General features: G+C 44.0%; 1 protein-coding gene across 2 annotated transcripts in view; it reads left to right on the forward strand.

The window, feature by feature from the left end:
* The window catches only part of LOC121541783 (ankyrin repeat domain-containing protein 50-like), a 38373-nt gene extending 33654 nt beyond the window's left edge, over positions 1 to 4719 (forward strand). For both annotated transcript variants that reach the window (XM_041851084.2, XM_041851092.2), the window contains exons 4-5: positions 60 to 3604; positions 4139 to 4719. In XM_041851084.2, coding sequence (XP_041707018.1) covers positions 60 to 3601 — 3542 coding nt within the window. In that variant the 3' untranslated portion in view covers positions 3602 to 3604; positions 4139 to 4719. The remainder of the gene's footprint in view (positions 1 to 59; positions 3605 to 4138) is intronic.
* The last annotated feature ends 13186 nt before the right edge of the window (positions 4720 to 17905 follow it).

Here is a 17905-nt window from a genome sequence, read left to right on the forward strand (position 1 = left end):
TGTATGTTTAATATATTGCTTTTGATGTGGTAAACTAAGTAATTTTTTCTATTTTCTAGGATTCCGTAAAATCAGCCTGGATGACCTTCGCAAAGCCTACATCGTCAAGGACGTGCAGCAGTACATCCTCCACAGGCTCGACCAGGAGGAGGCCCTTCGCCAGCACCTTACCAAGGAGACGGCCGAGATGCTCAACCAGTTGCACATCAAAAGCAGCGGCTGCTTCCTCTACCTGGAGCGCGTGCTGGATGGGGTGGTGGAGAACTTCATCATGCTGCGAGAGATCCGCGACATCCCCGGCACGCTCAATGGCCTCTACTTGTGGCTCTGCCAAAGGCTGTTTGTCCGGAAGCAGTTTGCCAAAGTCCAGCCCATCCTCAATGTGATCCTCGCAACTTGCAGGCCGCTTACTCTCAAGGAGCTTTACTATGCTGTCTGGACCAAAAACATGGCTCTCACCATGGAGGACTTTCAGAAGAAGATGGACATCCTCTCCAAGTTGTTGGTCGATGGCCTCAGAAGTACTAAGATCCTCTTTCACTACAGTTTTGCAGAGTGGCTCCTGGATGTTAAGCATTGTACCCAAAAGTACTTGTGTAATGAAGCAGAGGGACATAGAATGATGGCAATGAGTTACACTTGCAGGGCCAAGCAGCTCAAACCACTGGAGGTGCAGGAGTTTGCCCTGCATCTGATCAAATCCAACCTGCAGATAGAGCCTTTCAACCTGGCTCTTTGGATGGTGTGGAATGGCACACCCACTAAAGACTCTCTTTCCACCTCTATACCTAAAGAGCAGGAGGTACTGCAGCTTCTGGTCAAAGCTGGAGCTCACGTCAACAACGAGGACGACCATGCCTCTTGCATAGTGCAGCAGGCACTGGAGAGAGAGGATTCGATTCGGACATTGCTAGACAATGGGGCCTCTGTGAACCAATGTGACTCTAGTGGGAGAACTTTGCTGGCCAATGCTGCGTACAGTGGAAACCTGGACGTGGTGAACTTTCTCATATCCAGAAGAGCCAACATGGAGCTGGAGGACAACCATGGACAAACTGCAGTTACTCTTGCTGCAAGACAAGGGCACACGAAGGTGGTCAACTGCCTCATTGGCTGTGAGGCAAACATCAATCACACAGACCATGATGGGTGGACCGCCCTTAGGTCTGCAGCCTGGGGAGGGCATTCGGAGGTGGTGTCTGCTCTCCTCTACGCTGGTGCCAAAGTTGACTGTGCTGATGCCGACAGCAGAACTGCCTTGAGAGCCGCAGCTTGGGGAGGCCATGAAGACATCGTGCTGAACCTCCTCCAACACGGGGCAGAAGTCAACAAAGCAGACAATGAAGGAAGGACAGCTCTCATTGCAGCGGCATACATGGGGCACAGAGAAATTGTAGAGCACCTCTTGGAACATGGGGCAGAGGTGAACCATGAAGATGTGGACGGAAGGACAGCCCTCTCAGTTGCAGCTCTCTGTGTGCCTGCCAGTAAAGGCCATGCCTCTGTCGTAAGCCTCCTCATTGACAGGGGTGCAGAGGTCGACCACTGCGACAAAGACTGCATGACACCCCTCCTCGTGGCTGCCTATGAAGGACATGTGGACGTAGTTGATCTGCTGCTGGAAGGTGGAGCTGATGTGGATCACACTGACAACAATGGCCGAACGCCTCTTCTTGCAGCAGCATCCATGGGCCATGCCTCCGTTGTCAATACCCTGCTTTTCTGGGGTGCAGCTGTAGACAGCATTGACAGTGAAGGAAGAACTGTTCTGAGCATAGCATCTGCTCAAGGGAACGTAGAGGTGGTCCGAACTCTGCTGGACAGAGGGCTGGATGAAAATCACAGAGATGACTCAGGCTGGACCCCACTGCACATGGCCTCATTCGAGGGTCACCGGCAAGTATGCGATGCCCTCATTGAGCAAGGTGCCCGATGCACAGAGGTGGATAACGATGGTCGAATACCCCTGATATTGTCTGCGCAAGAGGGCCACTATGACTGTGTCCACATTCTTCTGGAAAACAAGTCTTGCATCGACCAGAGAGGTTACGATGGGAGGAATTCTCTCAGGGTGGCTGCACTGGAAGGCCACAGGGATATTGTTGAACTGTTGCTGAGTCATGGTGCTGATATAGATTATAAAGACGCAGACGGACGCCCAACATTATACATATTGGCACTTGAGAATCAGCTAGCAATGGCAGAGTACTTCCTGGAAAATGTGGCAAATGTGGAAGTCAGCGACACAGAGGGAAGGACAGCCCTCCACGTGTCCTGCTGGCAAGGGCATGTAGAAATGGTCAGGATGCTGATCAACTATCATGCCGACGTGAACTCTTGTGACAACGAGAAGCGATCCGCCCTCCAGTCAGCAGCTTGGCAAGGCCACGCAAAGGTTGTGCAGTTCTTGATTGACAATGGCACTCACGTGGATCATACATGTAATCAGGGGGCAACAGCGCTTGGCATTGCTGCCCAAGAGGGGCACAGAGATGTAGTGCAGATCCTTCTAGAGCATGGCGCTGACCCCAACCACGCAGACCAGTTTGGACGCACAGCCATGCGAGTGGCTGCAAAAGGGGGGCATTCAATGATAATTAAACTTCTTGAGAAGTATGGGGCCTCAAGTCTTAATGGCTGTAGTCCTTCACCAGTACACACAATGGAACAGAAAACCCCACTCTCTGTATCTGGGAAAATGCAGTCCCTCACAATCAAATCCAACAGCTCTGGCAGCACGGGAGCTGGAGATATGCAGTCATCTGGACGTGGTTTACAGAACGGTCCTCTCCACGCCTTCAGCTCCCCTTCGGAATCTCCTGACTCTACCGTGGACAGACAGAAGTCGTCTCTCTCAAATAATTCCCTCAAAAGTTCTAAGAACTCCTCACTGAGAACCACCTCGTCCACAGCGACTGCACAGACTGTGCCGATAGATAGTTTCCACGGAATGACCTTCACAGAGCAAATCCAGCAACACTCTCTTCCTCGCAGTCGTAGCCGACAATCCATCGTGTCACCTTCCTCCACCACCAAGTCCATTGGACATCAGCCGGGGTCTCCATCAAGTGAATTTGACTGGGCTCAGGTTAAGCCAGGTCTCAAGTCGACCAAAGGGACTAAGACCAGAAATGACACATCCAACAGCAAAGGGGGGTCCGGAGACAAGAAAAGGCTCAAGAGCATTGGCTTAACCCAGAGTCAGGTGTTAGAATATGAGATGACCCAGTTTGATAAGAGGATTGCGCTCAACAAGCCTGTAGCGAACATTGCGGTGAAGGATCCTCATTGTAAGATTATGGTTGGTGGCTCCACCCAGCCAGAAGGGGGGCTGACCCAAGAGCAGTTATTCATCCAACAGCAGAGCATTGCAGAGAAGAAGCGAAATGGCATTATGACCAACCCCAACTACCATCTTCAGGGCAATCAGGTTTTCCTCGGGAGGGTTTCTGTCCATAGGACTGTACAGAATAGAGGACACCAGGATGTGCTGGAGAACTACCCTATAGGGGAGACTGAATTGAGCCTTAAACAAGTCCTGAAACTGCAGATAGAAGGATCTGACCCTGGGTTTAATTACAAAAAGGAGACACCGTTATAGCTGGTAAGTGTTCAAACTAATCTGATGTAATGCTTTTTTCTAAGCATTAAACACCGACTAGAGTTCTTCTTGTGTTCAACAGTTGTTTTATTAATTATATAATGTTATGATGAGTTTCTAGGGTATCAAGTGATTACATATAATAAGTAGTTCAATTCTGACGTGCTTTATTTTCAGTACGATTTCAAATGGTTTCATTACATCTTGAAGATAGAAGTACAAGTTAAGAACATGCAGGGATGGGATGTAGGCTGAAGATCAGAATCCCTGTATACTATTATACATGTCTGTGTATTACTTGTATGATTGATAGCCACGTTGTTGATACAGTATGTTGTTATTAAAATACAATCTAATGACTCACTCACCACTACTGGAAACACTGTATGGAAATTTCCAGTCAATATTTTATTATCGTTAGTAGAACTTAAACTTTAACATGACTGATGCATTTCAAAGAATGCCCTTTTCTGGCCAAGAAGACTACTATGTTTTCCAACTCAGCACTAACCCAAATCATTTCCATTACCGTTTCAGATGTCTTGAATGCCATTCGTCATGCAGACATCGGAGGGAATGTGCCAAAGCAACTATTTTCATCTGAAAACCTAGGGAAGAATGTTGATCGCTGCACAAGGCTTACATGAACTGATACTTCAATGTGCCTATATCTGTTACAGCCTTGTCAATGTAATCATGCACACTATCATTTAATTTAATGTATTGATATTTAATATGCAGTGTATGCACTTTTTAAAAAGAGAAAATGACAAACATGCATTTGTTCAGCCTCCCCTTTATGCTCTGTGTTTCAAACTAATTGTTCAAAATAATCATATATTGTTTTTGTGTTTGTTTTATATATGTGTTGTTTTGTCTTGCAATCATACACACCAACAGCAATTTACAGCTGAGTACATTGTCACATCTGATCAGAGGACATCAAGATAAATCGATGACATGGGATAATGTTACGCGCATTGATACTCTGTCTTTCTGAAGACCCCAAATAATCGGTGTTAACCTTGTTCAATGTGCTAAACATACACTATACTATATATACAAAAGTATGTGGACACCCCTTCAAATGAGTGGATTTGCCTATTTCAGCCACACCGTTGCTGACGGGTATAAAATTGAGCACACAGCCATGCAATCTCAATAGACAAACATTGTCAGTAGAATGGCCTTACTGAAGAGCTCAGTGACTTTCAATGTGGCACGGTTATAGGATGCCACCTTTCCAACAAGTCAGTTTGTCAAATTTCTGCCCTGCTAGAGCTTCCCCGGTCAACTGTAAGTGCTGTTATTGTGAAGTGGAAACGTATAGGAGTAAGAACGGCTCAGTTGCGAAGTGGTAGGCCACACAAGCTCAGAGAACGGGAACACCGAGTGCTGAAGCATGTAAAAATCGTCTCTCCTCGGTTGCAACACTCACTACCGAGTTCCAAACTGCCTCTGGAAGCAACGTCGGGAGCTTAATGAAATGGGTTTCCATGGCTGACCAGCCACACACAAGCCTAAGATCACCATGCGCAATGCCAATCGTTGGTTGGAGTGGTGTAAAGCTCGCCGCCATTGGACTCTGGAGCCGTGGAAACGCGTTCTTTGCAGTGATGAATCACGCTTCCCCATCTGGCAATACGACGGACGAATCTGGGTTTGGCGGATGCCAGGAGAACGCTACCTGCCCCAATGCATAGTGCCAACTGTAAAGTTTGGTGAAGGAGGAATAATGGTCTGGGGCTGTTTTTCATGGTTCGGGCTAGGCCCCTTAGTTCCAGTGAAGGGAAATCTTAATGCTACAGCATACAATGACATTCTAGACAATTCTGTGCTTCCAACTTTGTGGCAACAGTTTGAGGAAGGCCCTTTCCTGTTTCAGCATGACAATCTCCCCGTGCACAAAGTGAGGTCCATATAGAAATGGTTGGTCAAGATCGGTGTGGTTGAACTTGACTGGCCTGCACAGAGCCCTGACCTCAACCCCATCGAACACCTTTGGGATTAATTGGAACGCCGACTACATGCCAGGCCTAATCGTCCATCAGTAGTGCCCGACCTCACTAATGCTTGTGACTGAATGGAAGCAAGTCCCCGGAGCAATGTTCCAACATCTATTGGAAAGCCTTCCCAGAAGAGTGGAGGCTGTTATAGCAGCAAAAGGGAGGACCAACTCCATATAAATGCCCATGATTTTGGAATGAGATGCTCGACGAGCAAGTGTCCACATACTTTTGGTAATGTAGACTATGTTGTGTGTACCGGTAATATGATAATAGTTAAGGCAATTTACTATACAAGTATAATCAAGCATATTTATTTTGGAAAAAGTCACTTTCATTTGTATTGTAAGCTCTATCATGGTGCTGTGTTCAAAAGTTTCCTGCAGTTATTTTGGGCTCCATTTTGGTCGTCTTGATACTATTTTGTTTGCTATGTGTATGGTAGGACTACAGATACAGTACCTAAGGGGGAGAGTTTTTTGAAAACATTAAACCAATGTGATTTCATTTTGTCCCTGTGGGACTTTTCATTTGTTTTTGTGTGCATTTAAATTGATTAAAATAACCATTAGTATACTGTCAACTACAGAGTTTGGTGCTAAATGCAAATGTCTCAAGCTTAAGCCGTGATGAATGCATTCGTTGACAGAAGTCTATATATAACCTGCAATGCAAGAAACTAAATTCAAGCTTTGTTTCCCCTATTGTAGTGTGGCTATGTTTTGATAATTGCAGTTTATTTTGGGGCAAGACACAAAAAAGGCTTACAGTTCACTTGTCACGACTTCACTGAGTAGTAGACTTCAATAATATTATGTTTTTTAAGCATTGTTTGAAATGTATACTTGTCAAGCCAAAGTTGAAACAGCTTTTTCTTCTTCTCCGAGCGGCTGCATATCAGTTATCCCTCTGGCTCCACTGGCGAGGGAGGGGGAGGGTCTTGGAGATGGTGCTTTCGGATTGGAAACATCTGTTTCTCATGGGCTATGTTGTGCTGTGTGCGCATTTGCGTGTCATATTTTTTGCAGGCTTTTCACAATGTTAACAGTGAGCAATTTTGTTCCAAGAGAAAAAAAGCGGAAAGCTGTCGCATGCACAAACACAAACACATACGGTATAAACCCAAGTCAAAGCCCTCCGCTCTACAGTACAGCTTGAAGGTGTGCTATGAAGGTATAAAGCAAGGTCTCATTCTAGGATCAATTCTGGACAGTATTCAAACTTGTTTCGCCATCTGTCAAACTGTCATTATTTGTCTTGCCTGTGTCTGTAATATTGTTTCGAATTTACTCTAAACAATTAGATTGTAAATAGCTTAACATGTACATTGAACTTTTCATTTAAAAAATGTATTTCCTGTACTCTATTAAGCAGAATTTTCTGATGTATATTAAAGTGCTTAATAAACATATTTGCTTTACTGCTGGAAAATTACAGATTCTCTATTACATTATTGTAATTTAATTATCACAACATTCTCAATTTCTCCTTTTAACCACTGTACCAGACACTTAACAGAAATGCATACTATGCTATGTCTGTTCCCTGTTGGCTAACCTTACATGTCGAAGGCCATTACATGCATCCCTAAGCATTGAGCAACCATTTCTTTTTTTGTCAAATAATTGCCTGTTTTGGCATTGTTGCCTTCCTTAATGCTTTGAATCTCATGAGGCCTACATATACACACAGATTGACATGATTACTGTATCCACTCGAAGTATGTCACCTTCTGGGATAGTCATTTCCCAATTAACCTTGTGTCAATTGTGTTATCTATTAATAATACATGGCTTTCTACTGTTTACTTCGGCAAAGACACGTAGGTCAGCTATATGATGCAACATACAAAGGTAATCTGTCTATTACTGACAAATTGACACTGAAATTGATCCAACTCCCATTTTTCTCCAAAGTGGATATCTGACTCAAATTAAAGATTGCATTGCAACCGTAATTATTTATAGCCAACTTATCTGAGCATAGATGAAGTCAAATAAAGGCCTGATTCAGTAGCCCCCAGCGGGGTGGACATTTGGTCGGAATCCAGAAGGTAGATATAGAATAGGGTCTGATTTTCCTGTTATTAAAGCTACATAACCACAGGCTACACTGTCAATCTTTCCCCACTGTGCAGTTGATGGTGGAGGGTCTAACCAGGACACTGCATGCATCGCAGCACTTGGATCAAACTGATGTGGAATAGAGGGCTGTGCCAAGCTACATCACAGCTCTGCTTCACTCAGTTCACCACATAGGAAGAGATGCATGAGCTGTGCCAAGCTACATCACAGCTCTGGTTCACTCAGTTCACATCATAGGAAGAGATGCATGAGGTCTGATCACAGGGATTGTATCATTTGTTACAATGGCGATTAACTGTTTAATCTAATTCCAAATAAATAAAAAAGTGTTTAAATTATGCTTGATTTTGAAGCAGATTGAAGCAAACATTTGTAATTAAAACATAGTTATTAGGAGTTTATTTGTATAGGTTTGCGATTATGATGATTATATCTCTTTTCTAATATCATGCAGTAAATAACTTCGATCGTTGCACCCTTTTCATCCAGCCATTGATTGAACAGGAAAAGTGTGTTATTTTGTGGTTTTGAATATACAAATATAATTGCTATATGTTTTGTTGTTGTGGGTTGAGGGGGTGGAGTAGTGCTTTCGCTAAAGTTTTCAGGCTGTTTTGTAATACAGAAATGAGCACATCAAAATAAAGGGATGGCTCTATTGACTTCAGAGCTTCCAACTACAAACAAGGGGGACATGGTCTTTGATATCTCTACCCTGCCATATAGACCAGTAATAAATAAGCTCTGTTGTAGGCCCTCACATAAAGAATGTGTTAAGGGGATTCAACCAGGGTAATAATGAGCAAACCAGCTGGTGATGACATCATCATGCACTGTAAAAAGGAGTGTCCATGGTTGGGTCTTTCTCTTGGACTCTGCCAGTGACCACATCGGTTTCTCCTCCTTTTGGATCCACACAATACAACCTCTGAACAGAGCGCAATTGTTTTCCGTAGACCAATTCCAAGTAATATTGCAGTCAAATGACTTGGTAATGGACGGATCTGGCATGTTCATGAGTGATCTTTAGACATGTGATGGGACAATATGCTGCTGTGGTGTTTCAAAACAAGTGCAATTAGTGGATGAGCTGGATTGGAGTAAGGAAGTATACATCCTGTCAGCCCAGACAGAATCATTTTCAAATGTTAATTACTGTTATAGGAAATGGGAGTCCGCAAAAGCATAGTTAAATACTCCAGTGAAATGCATCAATGTAGGAGCTGGTGAGGAGCAGTAAATTAGGGGCCATGAAGAAATCTCTCAATGGGAAATATAAGTCCACTCATCCATTTATTTTATGACAAAAGTGCCGTGAGTCATAACCCTTTATTGGTCTGGTTTTCAAATTAAAATCGTCAGAGGTTGCCATTGCTAGGCTTTTCTTAATAATCATAAATTGTGGAAAAAATATTTTGAATTTTGCTGAACGTTCCTGCAATGAGATGATAATTCACTAGAGGAAAAGGTTATGATTTGCGCATGCTGGATGGAGATTTATTATGTTGCAGATGGAGGCGGCAAATGAACTTCAGAGCAGCATTAAATACATGCCCTGCTGCATATCTCATTACCTTGGGAGCTGGTGCTGCACTCTCCTGAATTATAAGTTGGTGAAAGGGAACATTTCTCTTCATATGAGGCAACGTTTTAAGGCAGAGGACGTGACCGAAAAGATACTAAAAGAAGACGTTATATGGCCATTTGTTAAGACTGCAATCATAAAAGCAAAGTGGAAAGTAGACTCGTGTTCTAAGATGAAACCCTTCAAAGGAATGAATGAATGGGCCCTCATGAGTAACAAAGTACAAAATAAACTATTGTCAAAGACTTGTAAGATGTGTTTTTCACTTGCTGCCCTCCTTTTTGAACAAAGGTAGCATCAAACCAAATATTGATATACAATGCTAAAAACATGGCTTGTTCAATAAAGGTAGCTAGCTATATGACTATACTTTGAAGGCAGGTGACTCAAGACAGATAATGCTAATATTTCACATAAAATAATAACAGAATATGCATATTCCGTATGCCTTTGTTGCTTAAGGTTACCTAATCCCTATGATTTATCAAAGGACGTGGATAAAAAGCCTTAAAGGACTCTCCAAAGAAAACCTGTTCTCTTTGATGCTCAAAGCGATGGCCCAATATGCACACAGGTGTCCTAGTTTCACTGTAGTCTGAATACCCCTCATGACTGAACATCCATATCTGGCATTTCTTCACAACAGTTTTAGAATGTGTAGTCACTGAGGAGACAGTCATTTTGAAAGGCTGGCCTTTAGTATGTGAATAGCCCATATACAGTACCATTGTACCACACAGACGTCATTACTCATTACAGATGAAGCCAAGGAAAATAAACAGCATTGCATTACAGCCTAAACATCCCAGTGGCCAAGATAGAGGACTACATTTAACTGCTGTTCGCAGCATTTGATACTGTAGCTTGTGATATCTTCTCTTTTTCATGTCTGGGGGACACAAGGGCACTGGAATCTTGCAGAGACAGCTGGGAATAATCATCAACAGATTCGCCTTCCCCCTTTCAGCTATAAACATTGTGCACAACGGAATGAGATTGAGTCTCTATCAAACACGTCATTCGCTTTCAAACCGCGAAACAGAGGAATACCTAAGCGCACACATTTATGCATATTGATCAGCTGCATTAACAGTTTATTGCGGCGACTTTTTGTCCCTGGTGTTCTGTCAGCAAATAGTCCTCGCTTACTGCTGCTTGGTTCAACTCAGGACACCGGTGCTCTTCACTTCTCCGCTTTCCACTGTGTCGAGTGAATAAAAGTATTGGCTGTGAAAGGGCCCTGGGACAGATGGAGAATTCTGGAGAAGAAACATAAAACGGTTACTGTGTATGAGGGAACTGAGAATGAGTATGGAAGGAGCCTGGAAATCAACATAGTGAAATGACAAGCAAGGCTAGATGTGAGTGCCAGACGATAGCATGAACTCCAGAGGGCATTGTTGAATACAGTGTGGAGTAAGGGCCTGAAGACACCGGGGGAACACGAGATGGTTAGCTGCTTGACACCAATAAGAGTTATTTTAACCAAACAACTATGGCCATGACTCCAGGGCTAAGTCAAACTGGCGAGACGGAAAGGGCTAACTCATGAGCAGCCAAAGTGTGCAGACTGACATGTTGCCTTACTAACTGACCACCCCGTCAAAACCGGCCGTCCCATCCGGCCGTGCATGAACCACCGTCAAAATCATTGACCGACCCTTTGTGTTCGGGTGACCCTCAATGTTGACCGCAATTCAGCACAATCAGTGCATGACCTTCCGACTCAGCGCTCCCCAAATGCGCATTCTCACTGGCCCCGTGGCCCCTCACATACACCTCAACCCCTATTCCAGGTCAGTACCTTTGGCTCCTCGTAAATGGGCCCCTTTCTGCTGCCCTGGCCAGTCAAGCAGCGCATAGAGTCTGAACTCATTAGCCACAGAGGCTGGGATGTGGAAGAGGTAAGGGGCTCTCAAGTGTCTGGGTTTATGTGACCAACGGACTGTGTGTACACATACATGTGCCACAAATACACTTTGGATATTTGCAGTGGACATAAATACATGTAGATCATGTAGCCTTGGGTTGTAGTTACTGTAACCTAGAATGCGCCACTCTGGCTACGTCTGTGTACTTTTCTTGATAGGCGTGTGAAACAATTTCTTTTTGGCCCTTTGGTAGTGTCTGACATTTCTTTAAAAACGGATAATTTCACACTGGAATTAGTAACTCAGACAAATATGCTGGGTATGACGTTTCAAGCATCTGGTATTGTGGGCTACATGGAGTTTAGAAGGGATTTCAAATCAAAGTTTATTGGTCACGTACACAGATTTGTTGACTCCAATGCTTCCCACAGTTGTGTCAAGTTGTCTGGATGTCGTTTGGGTGGTGGACCATTCTTGATAAACACAGGAAACTGTTGTGTGAAAAACACAGCAGCATTGCAGTTCTTGAGACACTCAAACCGGTGTGCCTGGAACCTATTACCATACCCTGTTCAAAGGCACTTAAATCTTTTGTTTTGCCAATTCACCCTCTGAAAGGAACACATACACAATCCATGTCTCAATTGTCTCTGGGTTTAAAATCCTGCTTTAACCTGTCTCCTCCGTTCATCTACACTGATTGAAGTGGATTTAACAGGTGACATCAATAAGGGATCTTAGCTTTCACCTGGATTCACATGGTCAGTCTATGTCATGGAAAGAGCAAGGGTTTCTAATGTTTTGTACACTGTGTGTGTGTGTGTGTGTGTGTGTGTGTGTGTGTGTGTGTGTGTGTATATATATATATATACAGTGGGGGAAAAAAGTATTTAGTCAGCCACCAATTGTGCAAGTTCTCCCACTTAAAAAGATGAGAGAGGCCTGTAATTTTCATCATAGGTACACGTCAACTATGACAGACAAAATGAGAAAATAAATCCAGAAAAATCACATTGTAGGATTTTTTATGAATTTATTTGCTAATTATGGTGGAAAATAAGTATTTGGTCAATAACAAAAGTTTCTCAATACTTTGTTATATACCCTTTGTTGGCAATGACACAGGTCAAACATTTTCTGTAAGTCTTCACAAGGTTTTCACACACTGTTGCTGGTATTTTTGCCCATTCCTCCATGCAGATCTCCTCTAGAGCAGTGATGTTTTGGGGCTGTCGCTGGGCAACACGGACTTTCAACTCCCTCCAAAGATTTTCTATGGAGTTGAGATCTGGAGACTGGCTAGGCCACTCCAGGACCTTGAAATGCTTCTTACGAAGCCACTCCTTCGTTGCCCGGGCAGTGTGTTTGGGATCATTGTCATGCTGAAAGACCCAGCCACGTTTCATCTTCAATGCCCTTGCTGATGGAAGGAGGTTTTCACTCAAAATCTCACGATACATGGCCCCATTCATTCTTTCCTTTACACGGATCAGTCGTCCTGGTCCCTTTGCAGAAAAACAGCCCCAAAGCATGATGTTTCCACCCCCATGCTTCACAGTAGGTATGGTGTTCTTTGGATGCAACTCAGCATTCTTTGTACTCCAAACACAACGAGTTGAGTTTTTACCAAAAAGTTCTATTTTGGTTTCATCTGACCATATGACATTCTCCCAATCCTCTTCTGGATCATCCAAATGCACTCTAGCAAACTTCAGACGGGCCTGGACATGTACTGGCTTAAGCAGGGGGACACGTCTAGCACTGCAGGATTTGAGTCCCTGGCGGCGTAGTGTGTTACTGATGGTAGGCTTTGTTACTTTGGTCCCAGCTCTCTGCAAGTCATTCACTAGGTCCCCCCGTGTGGTTCTGGGATTTTTGCTCACCGTTCTTGTGATCATTTTGACCCCACGGGGTGAGTTCTTGCATGGAGCCCCAGATCGAGGGAGATTATCAGTGGTCTTGTATGTCTTCCATTTCCTAATAATTGCTCCCACAGTTGATTTCTTCAAACCAAGCTGCTTACCTATTGCAGATTCAGTCTTCCCAGCCTGGTGCAGGTCTACAATTTTGTTTCTGGTGTCCTTTGACAGCTCTTTGGTCTTGGCCATAGTGGAGTTTGGAGTGTGACTGTTTGAGGTTGTGGACAGGTGTCTTTTATACTGATAACAAGTTCAAACAGGTGCCATTAATACAGGTAACGAGTGGAGGACAGAGGAGCCACTTAAAGAAGTTACAGGTCTGTGAGAGCCAGAAATCGTGCTTGTTTGTAGGTGACCAAATACTTATTTTCCACCATAATTTGCAAATAAATTCATAAAAAATCCTACAATGTGATTTTCTGGATTTTCTTTTCTCAGTTTGTCTGTCATAGTTGACGTGTACCTATGATGAAAATTACAGGCCTCTCTCATCTTTTTAAGTGGGAGAACTTGCACAATTGGTGGCTGACTAAATACTTTTTTTCCCCACTGTATATATACATATATATACATACATACATACATACATACATACATACATACATACATACATACATACATACAGTGAGGGAAAAAAGTATTTGATCCCCTGCTGATTTTGTACGTTTGCCCACTGACAAAGAAATGATCAGTCTATAATTTTAATGGTAGGTTTATTTGAACAGTGAGAGACAGAAAACAACAACAAAATCCAGAAAAACGCATGCCGAAAATGTTATACATTGATTTGTATTTTAATGAGGGAAATAAGTATTTGACCCCCTCTCAATCAGAAAGATTTCTGGCTCCCAGGTGTATTTTATACAGGTAACGAGCTGAGATTAGGAGCACACTCTTAAAGGGAGTGCTCCTAATCTCAGCTTGTTACCTGTATAAAAGACACCTGTCCACAGAAGCAATCAATCAATCAGATTCCAAACTCTCCACCATGGCCAAGACCAAAGAGCTCTCCAAGGATGTCAGGGACAAGATTGTAGACCTACACAAGGCTTGAATGGGCTACAAGACCATCGGCAAGCAACTTGGTGAGAAGGTGACAACAGTTGGTGCGATTATTCGCAAATGAAAGAAACACAAAAGACCTGTCAATCTCCCTCGGCCTGGGGCTCCATGCAAGATCTCACCTCGTGGAGTTGCAATGATCATGAGAACGGTGAGGAATCAGCCCAGAACTACACAGGTGGATCTTGTCAATGATCTCAAGGCAGCTGGGACCATAGTCACCAAGAAAACAATTGGTAACACACTACGCCGTGAAGGACTGAAATCCTGCAGTGCACGCAAGGTCCCCCTGCTCAAGAAAGCACATATACAGGGCCGTCTGAAGTTTGCCAATGAACATCTGAATGATTCAAAGGAGAACTGGGTGAAAGTGTTGTGGTCAGATGAGACCAAAGTCGAGCTCTTTGGCATCAACTCAAACTCGCCGTGTTTGGAGGAGGAGGAATGCTGCCTATGACCCCAAGAACACCATCCCCACCGTCAAACATGGAGGTGGAAACATTATGCTTTGGGGTTTTTTTTCTGCTAAGGGGACAGGACAACTTCATCGCATCAAAGGGACGATGGACGGGGCCATGTACCGTCAAATCTTGGGTGAGAACCTCCTTCCCTCAGCCAGGGCATTGAAAATGGGTCGTGGATGGGTATTCCAGCATGGCAATGACCCAAAACACACGGCCAAGGCAACAAAGGAGTGGCTCAAGAAGAAGCACATTAAGGTCTTGGAGTGGCCTAGCCAGTTTCCAGACCTTTAATCCCATGGAAAATCTGTGGAGGGAGCTGAAGGTTCGAGTGGAACAAAATCCCTCCTGAGATGTGTGCAAACCTGATGGCCAACTACAAGAAACGTCTGACCTCTGTGATTTTCAACAAGGGTTTTGCCACCAAGTACTAAGTCATGTTTTGCAGAGGGGTCAAATACTTATGTCCCTCATTAAAATGCAAATCAATTTATAACATTTTTGACATGCGTTTTTCTGGATTTTTTTGTTGTTATTCTGTCTCTCACTGTTCAAATAAACCTACCATTAAAATTATAGACTGATCATGTCTTTGTCAGTGGGCAAATGTACAAAATCAGCAGGGGATCAAATACTTTTTTCCCCTCACTGTATATATACATACAGTGCCTTGCAAAAGTATTCAGCCCCCTTGGCGTTTTTCCTATTTTGTTGCATTACAACCTGTAATTTAAATAGATTTCTATTTGGATTTCATATAATGGACATACACAGAATTGTCCAAATTGGTGAAGTGAAATGAAAAAATAACTGTTAAAATAAGTGTTGTGTGCATATGTGATGAGTGTGATGAAAGGAGTCGGGCGCAGTAGGGTAATCACCAAATACAGAGTTTTTTTCCTTTGTTGACACACAAATGCGCTCAAATAGCGATCAACGAAACAGGCACAGGGGAAAATCTACCCTGGCAACAAAATGTACGAGTGGCTCCAGCGAGCTATACTACTCTCACAACTAACAATCACCCACAAGGACAAGGGGGCAGAGGGAACACTTATACATGGATGCCGAAGCCTGCCCGAACAAGGAGGGGAGGCAGCCTCGGCCGAAGTCGTGACAGCATATGTATTCACCCCCTTTGCTATGAAGCCCCTAAATAAAATCTGGTGCAACCAATTACCTTCAGAAGTCACATAATTAGTTAAATACATTCCACCTATGTGCAATCTAAGTGTCATATGATATGTCACATGATCTCAGTATATATACACCTGTTCTGAAAGGCCCCAGAGTCTGCAACACCACTAAGCAAGCGGCACCACCAAGCAAGCAGCACCATGAAGACCAAGGAGCTCTCCAAACAGGTGAGGGACAAAGTTGTGGAGAAGTACAGATCAGGTTTGGGTTATAAAAAAATATCAGAAACTTTGAACATCCCACGGAGCACCATTAAATCCATTATAAAAAAATTGAAAGAATATGGCACCACAACAAGCCTGCCAAAAGAGGGCCGCCCACCAACACTCACGGACCCGGCAAGGAGGGAATTAATCAGAGAGGCAACAAAGAGACCAAAGATAACCCTGAAGGAGCTGCAAAACTCCACAGCGGAGATTGGAGTATCTGTCCATAGGACCACTTTGTGAACAGCGAGTGAACAGCGCCGGAGAAGATGGCTGCCGTTTTACAGCCCTCTAACCAATTGTCCTATTATGTGTGTTTTTCCGCGTTATTTGTAATTTATTTTGTACATAATGTTTCTGCCATCGTCTCTTATAACCAAAAAGAGTTTCTGGATATCAGGACAGCGATTACTCACCTCGTATTGGACAAAGATTTTTTCTTCAACGAGGCGGCCGCGAAGGATATCATACAGACACCCGACAAGGCCCAAATCCCCGTCATTCGCGTGAGGAAGAGACGGAGATATCGGGGACGGAGATCGGGGTGCCTTGTAAGGATCCGACGGCGAGCGAGTAAACTGCCTCTTCCATCAATCCTATTAGCCAACGTTCAATCTTTTGAAAATAAAGTGGACGACTTAAGATTACGGTTATCCTACCAACGGGACATTAAAAACTGTAATATATTATGTTTCACAGAGTCGTGGCTGAACGACGACAATGATAACATTCAGCTAGCAGGCTATACGCTACATCGGCAGGACAGAACGGCTGACTCCGGTAAGACAAGGGGTGGCGGTCTGTGTATATTTGTAAACAACAGCTGGTGCACAAAATCAAATACTAAGGAAGTCTCGAGGTTTTGCTCGCCTGAGGTAGAGTATCTTATGTTAAGCTGTAGACCACACTATTTACCAAGAGAGTTTTCATCTATATTTTTCATAGCTGTATATTTACCACCACAAACCAATGCTGGCATTAAGATTGCACTGAATGAGTTGTACAAGGCCATTAATCAACAGGAAAACGCTCATCCAGATGCAGCGCTCCTAGTGGCCGGGGACTTTAATGCAGGGAAACTTAAATCCGTTCTACCTAATTTCTACCAGCATGTTAAATGTGCAACCAGAGGGAAAAAAACTCTAGACCACCTTTACTCCACACACAGAGACGCATACAAAGCTCTCCCTCGCCCTCCATTTGGCAAATCTGACCATAACTCTATCCTCCTGATTCCTGCTTATAAGCAAAAACTAAAGCAGGAAGCACCAGTGACTCGGTTAATAAAAAAGTGGTCAGATGACGCAGATGCTAAGCTACAGGACTGTTTTGCTAGCACAGACTGGAACATGTTCCGGGATTCTTCAGACAGCATTGAGGAGTACACCACATCAGTCACTGGCTTCATCAATAAGTGCATCAATGATGTCGTCCCCACAGTGACCGTACGTACATACCCCAATCAGAAGCCATGGATTACAGGAAACATCCCCACTGAGCTAAAGGGTAGAGCTGCCGCTTTCAAGGAACGGGACTCTAACCCGGACGCTTATAAGAAATCCCGCTATGACCTCCGACGAACCATCAAACAGGCAAAGAGTCAATACAGGTCTAAGATTGAATCGTACTACACTGGCTCTGACGCTCGTCGGATGTGGCAGGGCTTGAAAACTATTACAGACTACAAAGGGAAGCACAGCCGCGAGCTGCCCAGTGACACAAGCCTACCAGACGAGCTAAACCACTTCTATGCTCGCTTCGAGGCAAGCAACACTGAAGCATGCATGAGAGCACCAGCTGTCCCGGATGACTATGTGATCACGCTCTCCGTAGCCGATGTGAGTAAGACTTTTAAGCAGGTCAACATTCACAAGGCCGCAGGGCCAGACGGATTACCAGGACGTGTACTCCGA

Source organism: Coregonus clupeaformis, chromosome 3, assembly GCF_020615455.1.
Source record: "Coregonus clupeaformis isolate EN_2021a chromosome 3, ASM2061545v1, whole genome shotgun sequence".
In the NCBI taxonomy this organism is placed as follows: domain Eukaryota; kingdom Metazoa; phylum Chordata; class Actinopteri; order Salmoniformes; family Salmonidae; genus Coregonus; species Coregonus clupeaformis.